This window comes from Macrobrachium rosenbergii, chromosome 51 (assembly GCF_040412425.1).
Source record: "Macrobrachium rosenbergii isolate ZJJX-2024 chromosome 51, ASM4041242v1, whole genome shotgun sequence".
Lineage (NCBI taxonomy): Eukaryota > Metazoa > Arthropoda > Malacostraca > Decapoda > Palaemonidae > Macrobrachium > Macrobrachium rosenbergii.
Window position 1 is genome coordinate 10,364,246 of NC_089791.1, and position 14,705 is coordinate 10,378,950.

A 14,705-nucleotide genomic window follows, 5' to 3' on the forward strand; every position below is an offset into this window, starting at 1 on the left:
GCAAGAATAAAATGCGTTTTATATCAAATATGGCAAGCCATTCGGTTCTTTAATGGTAAAAGGATATTAAGGCAAATCCCTGTTTTGGAGTGAGGGAGAAAATCTGACTTTTAACCTTTCTTGCGAACGCATGAATGTTAACATAAAGCTTCACTTATTTAAAATGTAAAAAGGAACTGAAGTTTGTCGTTACATTAGTGCGCCATTGTTAAGAATGGCTCTCCCTCAGTGAAAACCCAGCATTATGAACCAAATTTACTACATACTTTGAAAAACTAGGTTTTAGCGTTCTTATAAAAAAAAACAAATAAACGATTTCACTATTCTTCGAGAAAACTTTATTAATACATGTAAGTTTCTAACGCATTTAATCTAGTCACCTAATTTCGGAGAATCAAATGAGTCAACATAAATTTTTAAGTAGACTATTAAATTCCTACCTGAAAAAAGTATGTATATATTTTCATAAGTCGCAATATATTCATATGCTTCAGGCATTAACTTTCGTTACTTATAACACCAACTTCATGAAAGCCGTGAGTTTTAGAGAGTACAATGTCCATAGGAACGGGCAATCCGATGTCCTTGTCTACCTGTCACGACTGGAACAAGAAAAAAAAGGACAGAAGCAACAAGATAAAGATGCGGCCTCTTTAAAAGAAGAAAGGTTTCCGAGAATTAAGAAAGGTAAAAGCATGAGGAGGACAACGAAGCCAGGCAGAAAAAAGAAACAGTTGCAACATACGTAAAGTAGAGCATTTACTATCTTGTTACGGACGATAAATATTCCCAGGGGGTAATATGTAACGGCCTAAAAAACATATCTATAATTCTGAGAGCGAAGGTTATTTCTTTAGACTTGACCGATCAACAGAGCAAAACCCTCCACTTACCAAGCTTATTTAATGTCATCCATCACCTGGCCACCATAACCACCTGCATTATATGTCCATTATCGCCTCATCAACACCGAGTATTCCATTGGCCTTATCGCCGCCATCACTCTGTTCTGAGGGAGCCGCGCGCACCAAATACAGATGGCGCCCTTCTCATGAGGGTTGTTGATTTAGTTATCGCACCAATAAACCAGAGGCATTAAGGACCTCGCGTTTACAAAACCAGTAAATCAGTAAATAATTTCCCGGATTCGCCTGCTTACGTCATCTAATATCATGATATTTTTTTTTTCTCCTAACCGCGGAGGAAATTATCACCGACGAAACGAGCTACGGTATGTCTTCATATATTTGTTTAATCAGATAACCGGTCGCAATAAGATCTAGTTTCTTGGGAGCTCCGCCACTGTGGAGCGGTTGCACGGTCAGTGGCGTTTGAGAAATCCGCGCCTTTGGGTTTAAGGAATGCATTTCTATAAAAAAAAAAAATATTCTAACTTGTTACGAAAGACCTGGCTTTCAGCGACTGATTTATCTAAATCGAAGGGTACAGTAAATACACCAGAAAATTTTTTAACTTAATGCTTGGAAGATTTCTCAAACAAAAATGCTCTTCAATTCAAAAATTTTTTTCAAATAACTCCGTTTAAGTGATTTATTTTCATAAGTAAAATTATATTTCACAATAGGCTACGTAATCGTAAAGTTGAGTATGGAACACAGATAAACTGTATTATTGTAAAAAACTATATTATATATGTATATTATATATATATATGTATGTATATATATATATATATATATATATAATATATATACAAAATACAGAAATGCAATACGAATATTCTTAACGATAAACGTTTCCTTCAAATAACAAAAAATAATAGGATTTTATAAGAACTATAACGTTTCCTTTAAATAACAAAAAATATATATATATATATATATATATGTATAACTATAATATTTATATATATATATATATTTATTATATGTATATGTAAATATATCAGTATATATATATATATATATATATATATATATATATATATATATATATAAATATACCAGTATATATATATATATATATATATATATATATATATATATATATATAATCTCCTGGTCACTATTTGTCAGATACATATGCAACTGTAATATCCACCATGGCCACTTGGCATCTTGAATTTTTCACGCTATTTGGATACGCTTTTCACTACAAAGACTTAGATCCAAATGCAGGAATATGAAATAATTCTGATGTCTGCAACATAATTTATATACACATATATGTGTGTACATACATACATATACAGGGTGTTTCGAAATTAAACCCCCCCTCTACAGCATAAACTAAATTGATAAGGACTAAAACAAAAGTAATTCAGAACAGGTATTTATTTAAGTTTCTCTCTGAGTATTTCATATTTTGTGGCCTCCATCTGCCTGCAACCTGCATTCTTGAGGGGTATGATTTCAGCAAATCACAAAAACTTTGAGGTCAAACTCCATTTCCCTGAGCATAGGTCTGCCTCTCTTTGCAGGTCGTGGAGGCTTGTTATACCATCATCAGTTAAGCTGAGCGGCTTCAACACGATCCTTTAGATACTACCAATGTTTTCCACACACATTAAGGTCAGAAATTCATGAAATCGATACCAGAAGCAGCTCCTGTGTCTGAGAGCCTTGAAACATGGTGCCTTATCATGCAAAAATGTGAGCTTCTTCAACAGATAACACATTTCAGGATCTTTGAGGAAAATACTCCACCAGTAAGCACAGTTTCTCTGAAGTATTTGCCATTCTATGACTGGCCTTTTTCTTTGATGATCTACATTAACCGCTTGGCTGTGAAACAGAAAAATTCCCAAACATTCAGGAAATTTCACAACTTGGTGACCAGCACACATCATCACTGATATCGTCCAACTTTGCAGCCCAAATGATGTCATTTTATGATTTGGCTTCTGACTGTGTAAATGAAAATTCATCTGATGCAGCAACATGGAGAAAGTCAGCTTCATCCCAATCTTTAAATGAACCACAAAAAACATGCTGGTATTCTCTCTCTGTTGCTGAGTGATGTTGGGCTTTACTGAACATGAAAATGGCTTGATACCAGATTTTCAACTCACAATATACAGCACTATAACTTCTCTTCTTTCCCCTTTTTGTTTCTAGTTCAAGCGCCAATTTATGTAAAGACTTTCTAGGTCTACCCATTGCCTCGCTATGATGTCTTCTGACTCCTGAGAAAGGACTTATGCTTTCAAGATTATCACTCTTTTGCGATGACAGTCATATGGGTTTTTGTTTGAATTCTTTAACAAGATTCATCTCTTTAATGTATTTAGCTATCCAGGAACGTGAAATGAAGGATGTGCCAGCATCCCTGGCCTCTCTGAAGGTTATAGCGGATTAGGTCAATCCGTCTGATTTCCCTCCAGTCGTTAGCAATAAGCTGTATCTAGCTCGTCACTCAGTCTGAAAATACAAGAAATGTAAAATAAAAATAGCTTAATAAACTCAAAATAATGTGGAGATGAGCTATAGCAAAAAACTTCATAACTTTCCATTTTGTTCTGTGGGGGCCTCTAATTTTGAAACACCTGGTACACACACACACACACACACACACACACACACATATATATATATATATATATATATATATATATAATATATATGTATATATATATATATATATACATCGATATATATTGTCATAAATGGGTCCTTAGGTGTGGATGGGGTGGGAGAATTGTATTATTATAGACTGCCTTCGGTACAAAGGAGGTCCACGATTATGAACAAAGGAAAACTACTGGAACTTACCTTAGAATCTTCCTTAATTTACGTAAATAATGAAGGTCGCCGATTTGGAATTAGAATTTTTTTACAATCAAAAGGGGTTTTCTTGCAGAGAATGGGGCAAATATGTGAGACCAAAAATGTAACGATTTACAGACATAAATCACGTATGATAGATCAATAATGCAGTAATTTACAGACATGCAATGTAAATATGAGGGGCCACAGATACCACAACCCCCATTAAAACAAGTAACTCTGTTATGCTAAAATGCATCAATTCACAGGCAGCAATACATTGGAAGGGGTAAATTCCTGTATAATGGTCATTAGTTAATCAAGATGATTTGTGTGTGGGTAACGGATTCTTGCGATCAGGCTGCGACCAGGAATGGTTGCGAAATTTGGATGGCAGTCATTAATGGGTCCTGGCATAGATTTGCGAACTGGGCAGGGTATGATGGCTCCTGGGGCCTGTAGATGTTTTGCGCTGAACATGTGAGGCTCAGCCGGTCACAGTGGTTAGTTTTCACCAGCGTAAAGGAAGGAAAAAAGGCATGTGTATCTCAAGTGCTGGTTCTGCGCGGGGTGCTTGCTTCTCCGGGAACCCAGTGTGTGCCTTCCAAGGTTGTTTGCTTCAAATTCTAGGCCTAGGTTGATCTGCAAAGAGTCATACAGCCAGCAAAGGAGTAGAGAAAAGTGGGTCTTAAGATTAAGCACTTAGAGGTTAAGTTCCTATCTATCTCACAGTCTAGATTCGCCTCCCATCCCCTAGGAGATGGAGGCCACTCCTACATCGCGTGATGGGGGTGAGGAGTTTAGTTATTGTTTTACCTGGTCGCTGAGGGTGGGGCTTCCCCTACATGAGTTCAAACAGGCGCTAACTGTCCTTTCTTAGTTCAAAATATGCTTGGTCTACCTCGCCTGCCATGTTTTCTTGGCCCAACAGTCAAATGAAAGGTGAAATTATTCCCTGAATAAATTAATTCCTAGCTGTCGGACAAAGGAGGAATAGAAATCTTTAACAGGTCCCCCCTTTGGAAAGGCCTTCACACCCTTTCAGGCGTGAAGGTCTTGGCTAATTCCTCCTGACTGGGCAGCTAGCGACCTACATAAATTGTGCTTTGGCACTGCAATAGCTAAAGGGGCCTATCTAACTGCTAAGAGGGGTTCTGAGTTGGCTAACTTCATGTCTATAACGGGCCTAACCTAGCTAAGGGTATAGACACTTCTGCTAACTGTCTCTGATGACAGGAGAACTCTACCTCTAGGCAAATGCACATAGAAAATACCTAACCTAACCTACTATCCTACGACTCTGGCACTGACGAATGGCACGCAATGAATTACGCTTGGCACAACGCTTTATGATTAACACGCAACACATTGAAACATGAATAACCTGAAGGGTAAATCACAGTGTACAATTAAGTAATGTATCAGTTTGAGTCTGGAGTGGGTTTGAAGGAGGTTAGTTAGGAAAAGGGTTAGTGGTACAAGGGCCTACGGGGTTAGTGATTAGTTTACTAATATGATACAGGGGTTATTCAGGCTCACTGCCTTGAGAGCACATTGGCTTTTTTATTGTCTGTGCCCTTGGTGTGCCGGATCGTCCAATTATGGTCCGGTAAATCCAAGCACCACCGCGTGAGGCACCTATTCTGATTCATGAACATGGTCAGGTAGACCAGAGGTTGTGGTTGGTAAGGAATGTCAAGGGGAACTTGTGATCACAGTGGTAGGCCTCGAAATTCCTCCAGGTGGATCGTATGCTCTGCCTTTGGATGTACATCCCAGCTCATCCTTTGTCACCTGTGGATACTGGAGGAGGAGCTTGCTGGTGTCCTGTTACCAGGCCTCGTTGAGTCCAGGGGTGATGTGGTGGAGATGGGCTATGATCTCCAAATTCTTCTCCAAGAAGGGGCCTTAGTCTCTGCACCGACCATTGCACTGGTGGGGGAAGGTTCTCTCATCGCCTCAGCTGGAATGGCTCGTTCCCAGAAGGGTTTAAGTAGGTTAATATGAAGCCATTTCGCCCGCCTCTTCCCACAGTCCACCAAATAGTTGAGTTGGCCCCTCCAGGCCAGAATCTTGTGGGGGCCCGTGAATTGGGTCTTGAGCGGCTGGGAGGCCCCTAGGCGGAGTACGAGGACCTGATCGCCCACTTTGAAGCTGCAGGTTCTGGCGTCCTTATCAGCCCGCAGCTTAACTCTCTCTTGGGTAGCTGCTTCATGGGCTTGGGCGACGGCCCACGCCGCCCGTAGGTTCCGCTGTAGGGAGGGGAGGCTGTCAGCCCATGCCGCCCTCTCGGGATCGGCCCAGGCCTCATACAGAACCTACAGGGGAGCCCATGTGGAATGAGCAAATAAAAGCTCAAACGGGCTGTATCCGAGAGTTTCCGAGGGGGCCCGCCTGATGGAGGAGAGGGCATAAGGAAGATTTTCCTCCCAACTGGCACCGTTCTGGAGGGTAGGGGGTGGAGTAGTGATGGGTAATGCCATGACTGGCTAGACTGTCCCTGAACTCTTTGGACATGAAGTGTCTCCCCTCGTCACTTTGGATGGTGGCTGGGAACCCGAAATGACAGAAGAAGTGGATCAGAGCCTTGATTGCATTCTTGGAGCTGGTGCTCTGTACTGGTAATGCCTCCGGATAGCGGGTGAACCAGTCTATGATCATCTCAAGGATATCCTTGTCAGTAAGCCGGTGCTACGAACCCCAGACTACAACCGCCCGTTCTACTTAGCGGTTGATGCCAACGACAAAGGGGTTGGCGCTGTGCTCTTCCAAGAGCAGGATCAAGTAAACCACCCCATCGCCTACTATTCAAAGAAATTGAACCCAGCACAGACAAGATAGAGCATCATTGAGAAGGAGCTCTTGGGATTGATCCTGGCAAGGTTGCCACTGTCATAAACTGGGTCCTTGGCGTGGATGGGAATTGGGACAGTTTTATTATAGACTGCCTTCGGTACCAAGGAGGGTCCACGATTATGAACAAAAGGAAAAACTACTGGAACTTACCTTTGAATTTTCCTTAATTTATGTAAATAATGAAGGTTGCCGATTTGGAATTAGAATTCTTTTACAATCAAAAGGGGTTTATTTACAGAGAATGGGGCAAACATGTGAGACCAAAAATGTAATGATTTACAGACACATAAATCACATATGATAGATTAATAATGCAGTAATTTACAGACACACAATGTAAATAGGAGGGACCACAGATGCAACAGTTCCTGTTAAAACAAGTAACTCTGTTATGCTAAAATGCGTCAATTCACAGGCAGTAATACACTGGAATGGGTAAATTCCCATATAATGGTCATTGGTTAATCAAGATGATTTCTGTGTGGACAACGGATTCTTGAGATCAGGCTGCGACCAGGATGGTTGTGTAATTTGGATGGCAGTCATTAATGGGTCCTGGCATAGATTTGCAAACTGGGCAGGGTATGATGGCTCCTGGGGCCTGTAGATGTTTTGCGCTGAACACATGAGGCTCGGCTGGTCACCGTGGTTAGTTTTCACCAGCGTAAAGGAAGGAAAAAAGGCACGTGTATCTCGAGTGCTGATTCTGTGCAGAGTTCTTGCTTCTCCGGAACCCAGTGCGTGCCTTCCAAGGTTGTTTGCTTTGAAGTCTAGGCCTATGTCAATCTGCAAAGAGTCATACAGCCAGCAAAGGAGTGGAGAAAAGTGGGTCTTAAGACTAAGTACTTAGAGGTTAAGTTCCTATCTATCTTACAGCCTAGATTCGCCTCCTATCCCCTAGCAGACAGGCTGCTCCTACATCGTGTTATGGGGGTGAGGGGGTTTGGTTATTGTTTTATCCCAGGTCGACTGAGATGGGGTTTCCCCTACATGAGTTCAAACAGGTGCTAACTGTCCTTTCTTAGTTCAAAATACGATTGGTTTACCTCACCCGCCATGTTTTCTTGGCCCAACAGTCAAATGAAAGGTGAGATTATTCCCTGAATAAATTAATTCCTAGCTGTTGGACGAGGGAGGAATAGAAACTTTTTAACAATATATTATATATAAACCTTATAATAATATATATATATATATATATATATATATATATATATATATAATACAGTACATAAATGTACAGTATGTTCATGCATAAAATATGAATATTTTCAAACACACGAAAGGATTTATACTTGATAAGCACTTCGTCCCTGCCAGGATTCAAACCTGAGTCTTTGATTTAGAATCAACACCACAGTCGACTTTGATCACTTGCCTATTAAGTTATACCTAACATGTAGGAATTCGATACTAAACAATACATGTTTACATACAATATATATATATATATATATATATATATAGTATATATATATATGTATGTATAATTATAGAAATAATCAACACACAATCACGTGTGGAGCAGAAATAAATTTCTGACTCACATCAGGATCGAACCCAGGTCTTTCAATTGAAAGGCAAGGGCCCTGCCCACTAGGCCATACAAGTCATAAAAGAAGTTGGAACCTGAGCGCCATTGCACACAATGAATTACCTGGGCAAGCTAACTGCTTGCACACCAGCGTGTTTTCCCCAAATTCCCAACTCAGCAATGACCGAGTTGACAGAATTTCATTCGAATCATCCCTTCTGAGTGAATAAGATATAAATGTTTCTATCTTATTCACTCAGGAGGAATAATTCGAATGAAATGCTGTCAACTGGAAAACACGCTGGTATGCAAGCAGTTTGCTTGCCCAGGTAATTCCTTGGGTGCAGTTGCCCTCGGGTTCCAACTTCTTTCATGACTTGTATGGCCTAGTGGGCAGCGCGCTTGCCTTTCAATTGAAAGACCTGGATTTGATCCTGATGTGAGTCAGAAATATATATATATATATATATATATATATATATATATATATATATATATATATATATATATATATATATATATATATATATATATATATATATATATATATATATATATATATAATCACAAACTACAAATGTCGCTTAATATCAAATTCACTACCTCTGGAATATCCCTGATGGGAATTATCACCGAAAGGGAATTTATAAGTGATAAATGGATTGTACTGCTGGGGTTGCGATCCTCGTCACAGAGATACTTATCCAGCAGCTCCAGTTGATAGTTCTACCACTGTAGCTTCATGACTGTATATAAATTGCGGTATGATAAAAAATTTCATAATAAGAGCTGTGTGTTCCAAATGTTCCAATGAACTATCATGGCGGAGGTGGGTTAATGCCGAGGCTAAGTACAATTTCCCTGCTCGCGACAGGTAAACAAGTACAGCAGACTCCGCATTGACTTATACCTCTCTTGATAACTCAGTGGTAGAGCGTCGACTGGAGTTGCTGGATAAGTATCTGTGACGAGGGATCGCGACCCGGCAGTAACAATCCATTTATCACTTATAAATTCCCCTTTGGTGATAACTCCCCATCGGGGATATTCCCGGGTGGTGTGAATTTGATATTAAGCAACATTTGTAGCGTCATGATTGTATACAAATCATGGTGTGATAATAAATTTCATACAGTATATATATGTATGTGTATATATGTATGTATATATATATATATATATATATATATATATATATATATATATATATATATATATATATATATATATATATATATACATATATATATATATATATTAACGTGAGAAACAACTTTATATGCAAACCCAACTTCCAAACTGACTTATAAAATAAATGTAGTATTTTTCATACTGATAACCAACTGAGGAAGGGTATAAGAAACTCAGCCCCTACATAACTTTCTCTCTATGCTCCCCTTTTTGGTACATCTTTTTATCTTTCCTAAGATCTGATGACTGCCTGAAATACCTCATTTCAGATAAAAGGCAAATGGAGAGGGAAGCCTGCAGAAATCCGCCAGAAAGGTTGAGTCCCCCACAGAAACTGGCGAACATGGGTTGCCAGAGGTCATCAGTATTTGAAAGGTCTTGACATAGAAAACAGAGATTGTGACATGTGACTGAGCCACTATCTTGACCCTTAAGGTCAGATGCCGGCGATCCCAGCGCCCTCTGAGAAGAGCAAGAAATTAATCCTACGAGGGCATAAAAAGCCAGGCTCAACTGGCCTCAGCCTCAGAAAGCCTTCTGGCTCCAGATCCGACACACCTGTCCCTTGTTGCTCCATTTGAGGTATTCCCATGGCCACCCTCAGTAACTTCCAAGTGTGACCCACTAAACTCATCCCTCCATTTCTGGTGAAAATTAGACGAGGCTCTCCATCGCTCCGCTATAAGGTAACGTCCTGATTCGAGGTTCTTTCAGACAGTCACGTAACTTTATTCTTTGACTGAATTTAATTTTCTTTTTAAAGTGTGACTTTTCACGAAGTCCTGACTCAATTAACCCAGTGTGAAGTTTTAATGTAAACATCTCACACCAGAATCGAGTTATCTTGGTACATATTTGCAACCCTCGATGCTATTATAATTTTCCATATGTAATTGCACATGGTGTTGCTAGCTGTGGAAACAACTGCTTGTCTTGTGCTTCTTGCAGTGGAAATCCCGCTGCAATCAATTCTTCAGTATCCCTCTCAAGAGGACTCCTCATAGATGGATTCTTCAGTATCTGAATAATTGCTGAATTATGTAACCACGTGGCAGAACATTACTTTACCTGCCTATCATTCCCCATTCTTCTGACTGACATGTTTAATTGTAAATATATTCCATTAAATAAAACCTAGGTTCCTTGTTGAAATACGACCTTCAGCTCAACTGTTTTTCTATTCAAGGGTTCCACCTGACCTAGCAATTGCAGTCAGAGTGACAAGGTCTCATAGCAAGTTCCCTGTTCTCCAAATAGAATACAGTAAGTAGGTTAGTTTGAAACCTTAATTATATATATATTATATATATATATATATATATATATAAATATATATATATATATATATATATATATATATATATATATATATATATATAATATATATAAAAATATATATATATATATATATATATATATATATATATATATATATATATATATATATATATATAATATATATATATATATATATATATATCATTGTTTGGAATATATGAGGAAAGCCACAATAATGTAAATGAAAGACTATTTTTCCAGAATGCAAAAAGGATAAAACAAGGGAGCTTTCGACCGTTTGCACAACGGTCCTCTCCATCCAACTGAATAAAAATACTTGTTTATCTTAAAAAGACAAATTAAAAAGAACTTTTGTGATAGCTCAGGAAAACATCGTACAATCTTTCGGCGTGAATATAGCGGTTATGTAATGGCTGTTTCCCTGTATCTGTGAGCCAACCGTTGTGATCTTCTTAACGGCCGTCGCTCGATCGTACGGTGCTCATTACTAGTGACTAGGTGATTCGTGGGTGGTGAACGACTTGCAACATCGGTGCCTGTTGTTTCTGCGACAACTGCCACTTCGACAATCTGTGCGGGGAGAGATGAGGGAGACACAATATCAGGGGCCTCGAGAAACTGCTTGAAATTTAAATTTATGGAATGACAGGCTAGCCTGTCTGCATGCCTGTCCTCCTGCGTAAAGGCTTTATTGCCATCTAATATGTTGCAAATATTTATCAAAGCTCCCTCCACTACTCTTCTATGGCCTACTTGACTACTTCTAAATATAGTTTTAGCTCCCTCCCAATCCATGACGTGATTATTCCCCCAGCAATGTCTAGCAATAACGCTGTTTTGAGCGAAGTCCCTAACCACTTTTTTTTATGTTCTTTTAATCTAATGTCCTTCCCCTTACCTGTCTCCCCAAAATAAAATAAATCACAGGGCTTGCATTTTATAGAATATACTCCAGTCTCTCTTGATGTTACTACCACTACCAATCCTGTGGCTATTATTATTATTGAATTTGGATTTGATTGAATTTTCATATGTGAAAGCTACTTTAACCTTACCTGTACTATTGATTAACTGGGCCGTTGATTTTAATTTCTCATGATATGGAAGCTTTATGAATCTCTTGCTGTGATCAATCTGCTTGAGTGAAGGGTTGTAAAACTTTTTCTGCCTTAGACAAAGCATCTTCAATAAAATGGGCAGGGTAACTCAACTTACTAAATGGGGCTTTGATAAATATTTGCAACACATTAGATGACACTAAAGCCTTTACGCAGGAGGACAGACATAGACAGGCTAGTGGTTCCTCATTGGACGGGTTGGTATCGTTCTTGGCTAGCACTCTGCTGGGCCCGCGTTCGATTCTCCGACCGGCCAATGAGGAATTAGAGAAATTTATTTCTGGTGATAGAAATTCATTTCTCGTTATAATGAAGTTCGGATTCCACAATAAGCTGTAGGTCCCGTTACTAGGTAACCAATTGGTTCTTGGCCACGTAAAATAAACCTAATCCTTCGGGCCAGCCCTAGGAGAGCTGTCAATCAGCTCAGTGGTCTGGTTAAACTAAGGTATACTTATTTTAACTGTCATTCCATAAATTTAAATTTCAAGCAGTTTCTCGAGGTCCCTAATACTGTGCCTCCCTTATCTCTCCCCGCACAGGTTGTCGAAGTGGCAGTTGTCGCAGAAACAACAGGAGGCACCAATGCTGAAGTCGTTCACCACCCACGAATCACCTAGTCACTACTGTAGTAATGAGCACCGTAAGATCGACCGATAGCCGTTAAGAAAATCACAACGGTTGGCCATAGATGCGGGGAAACAGCCATTACATAACCGCTATATTCACGCCGAAAGACTGTTCGATGTTTTCCTGACTGTCACAAAAATTCTTTTCAATTTGTCTTTTTAAGATAAGCAAGTATTTTTATTCAATTGGTTGAAGAGGAGCGTTGTGCAAACGGTCGAAAGCTCCCCTGTTTTATCCTTTATGTATTTTGGAAAAATAGTCTCTCATTTACATTACTGTGGCTTTTCATTCATTATTTCCGATCACAATATAGTGATGCACCTCAGATACGACGGTTGTTGAGGACGATGTTAGTCGCCTAGGACTGAGGCGTTTCTCTTTATAAATGGAGGTAGGAAGGGCCTCGTCAGTAACTTCAACTTTTTCAGTGAATGCACATGAACGATATGTATAAAACCGCATTGCTTATCTACCTACTTTTACAAAGATATTTCATCCATGGTACAGAGAAATATACTTTTCTGTGGGAGGACAATAGTAATCATTTCAAGGAACGCACTTATGTCATATAAAAGCCTTACCCAATTTCAAATAGCCTTACCCAATTTCAACGGCACAATGAAGTATCACCAGCCTCAAAAGCCATCAAAGGTATACTGAGTCAATGAGATTCTGAAAATTCTGGTCACTGAAAGGTACACCAAGCACATGAGTGGAATAAAGTTGCATATCCAAACGTTTAACGATTGTATTATCTGCAGATTTTGATGTCGTACAGACGAACACTTCCACTCAACAGACAGTTTTCTATAAAAAAAAGTAAGGAAAAAACATTTCTGCCAAAGGAAACGTGTCAGGTTATCCAAAAGGGACACATCGAATACATGGAGAGCTTAATTTCACAAACCGAGACAGGGAGTATTTCGTATCTTACGGATGGTTTCAAGCCGATGGAATGAGGATTACCGAGTCGAGGTTCTCTCATTTTGATAGTATGCATTTAATTTAACACGGTAATAAGCACTCACGTTTGGTATTTCTCTCTCTTTCTCTCAACACATGCTGTGATCCACAACGGTCGACTAACAGCTACCTTACCGGCTACTCCAGGGGCTAGAGCCTGAGCTGGCATATGACCAGTTTAATCTCTAGGAACAACAGCATCTAAGTACCAAGCACTGGCCACACAATTTGTGAGCTAAGTGCGCTAATACTGTAACACAAGGCCATTTGAGAGAGGGAGGTTTAACCTACATTTTACCACTTCCTCTTCTCACACATCATTTAATTTTCTTTATTTTCACTGCAAGGGAAACAAGAACCAACGAATACTTTTCTACTGTGAACCGGGAATAAAATCAATCCATTTTAGGCCTCAGATATTGACATGAACCCCTTCTTAAAAATGATAATGATGCAAGAAGGGACACACAATAAGCTTTGGAATCTTAGAAGGACAAGGGAAACATCGGGTGATGATATCACCTGATGATTTCACACTGCTAAGTCTTTCATTCATTAAGTCTCACTTTTCTGTTGTAATCTCATTTTTTCTGTTGTAATCGTTAACTGTCATAAAAAAGTCGTTCAAGATCCTTTATGTTTTAGAAACAATGCAATCAGGCGTTACACTTATACACCACAAAAAAGTAAAAGTATATGTTTTGCAGATATAATGAGAGAATTTCCAAATTAATGAACACTCGGAAAGTAAAAATAAAAAAAAACATTTCTTACTTCTGCTTGTTTGTACAAATCGACGAAATTTTCTGCGGTCCTGTTGTAAAATTAACGGTACATATCGTTATGAGAAGCCAAGGTGGACCAAGAAAAGAAGAGAAAAAAAAAGGGGGTCAACAGATTTGTATCTGTCTAATGAACATGTGCAAAGTTTTACAAGCTTCCCTTTTTTTTTCCTCCTCAATATACATAAACTTCATATGCGCGCCTGTGTTATCATTAGGATGGAGACCGGACGGATTTATATATCTTTCACATGCAGCTGATGATGCAGAAGTAAAGCACGGTCAAGATTATTTGCATAACTACAGAGTTCAATACGCTGGAATAGCCTGGCCCTTTTCAACGCATAAGGAGGAGCGCAGAAGATAAAAGGCTCTACCCCGGGTACATAACTGCCCTCAAATTGAAGGGGAACTTTATCACCATAATTGGAAACTCACTTGAAACAGGTCACTCACTCACTGCCCAATCGAATTAACTTTCAGGTAACGTATCGTGCTCTCCATTTCATGGAAATTACTTAAACCTGTTTATTTCTGTAAAAAAAGGTTTTATGATAAAATTGTTTAGCGGCAAAAGTTAATAACATTCAATACAGCCTGCACCAAT

The 14,705-nt window shown here is 39.1% G+C and overlaps 1 protein-coding gene across 1 annotated transcript; it reads right to left on the bottom strand.

The window, feature by feature from the left end:
- Window positions 1-5,599: 5,599 nt before the first annotated feature.
- Window positions 5,600-6,386, bottom strand: LOC136832952 (uncharacterized). The gene is made up of 2 exons (XM_067094606.1): window positions 6,087-6,386; window positions 5,600-6,043 (listed from the first exon to the last, which is right to left on the bottom strand). The coding sequence occupies exons 1-2, from the start codon at window positions 6,384-6,386 to the stop codon at window positions 5,600-5,602; spliced, it is 744 nt and encodes a 247-aa protein (XP_066950707.1).
- Window positions 6,387-14,705: the final 8,319 nt, after the last annotated feature.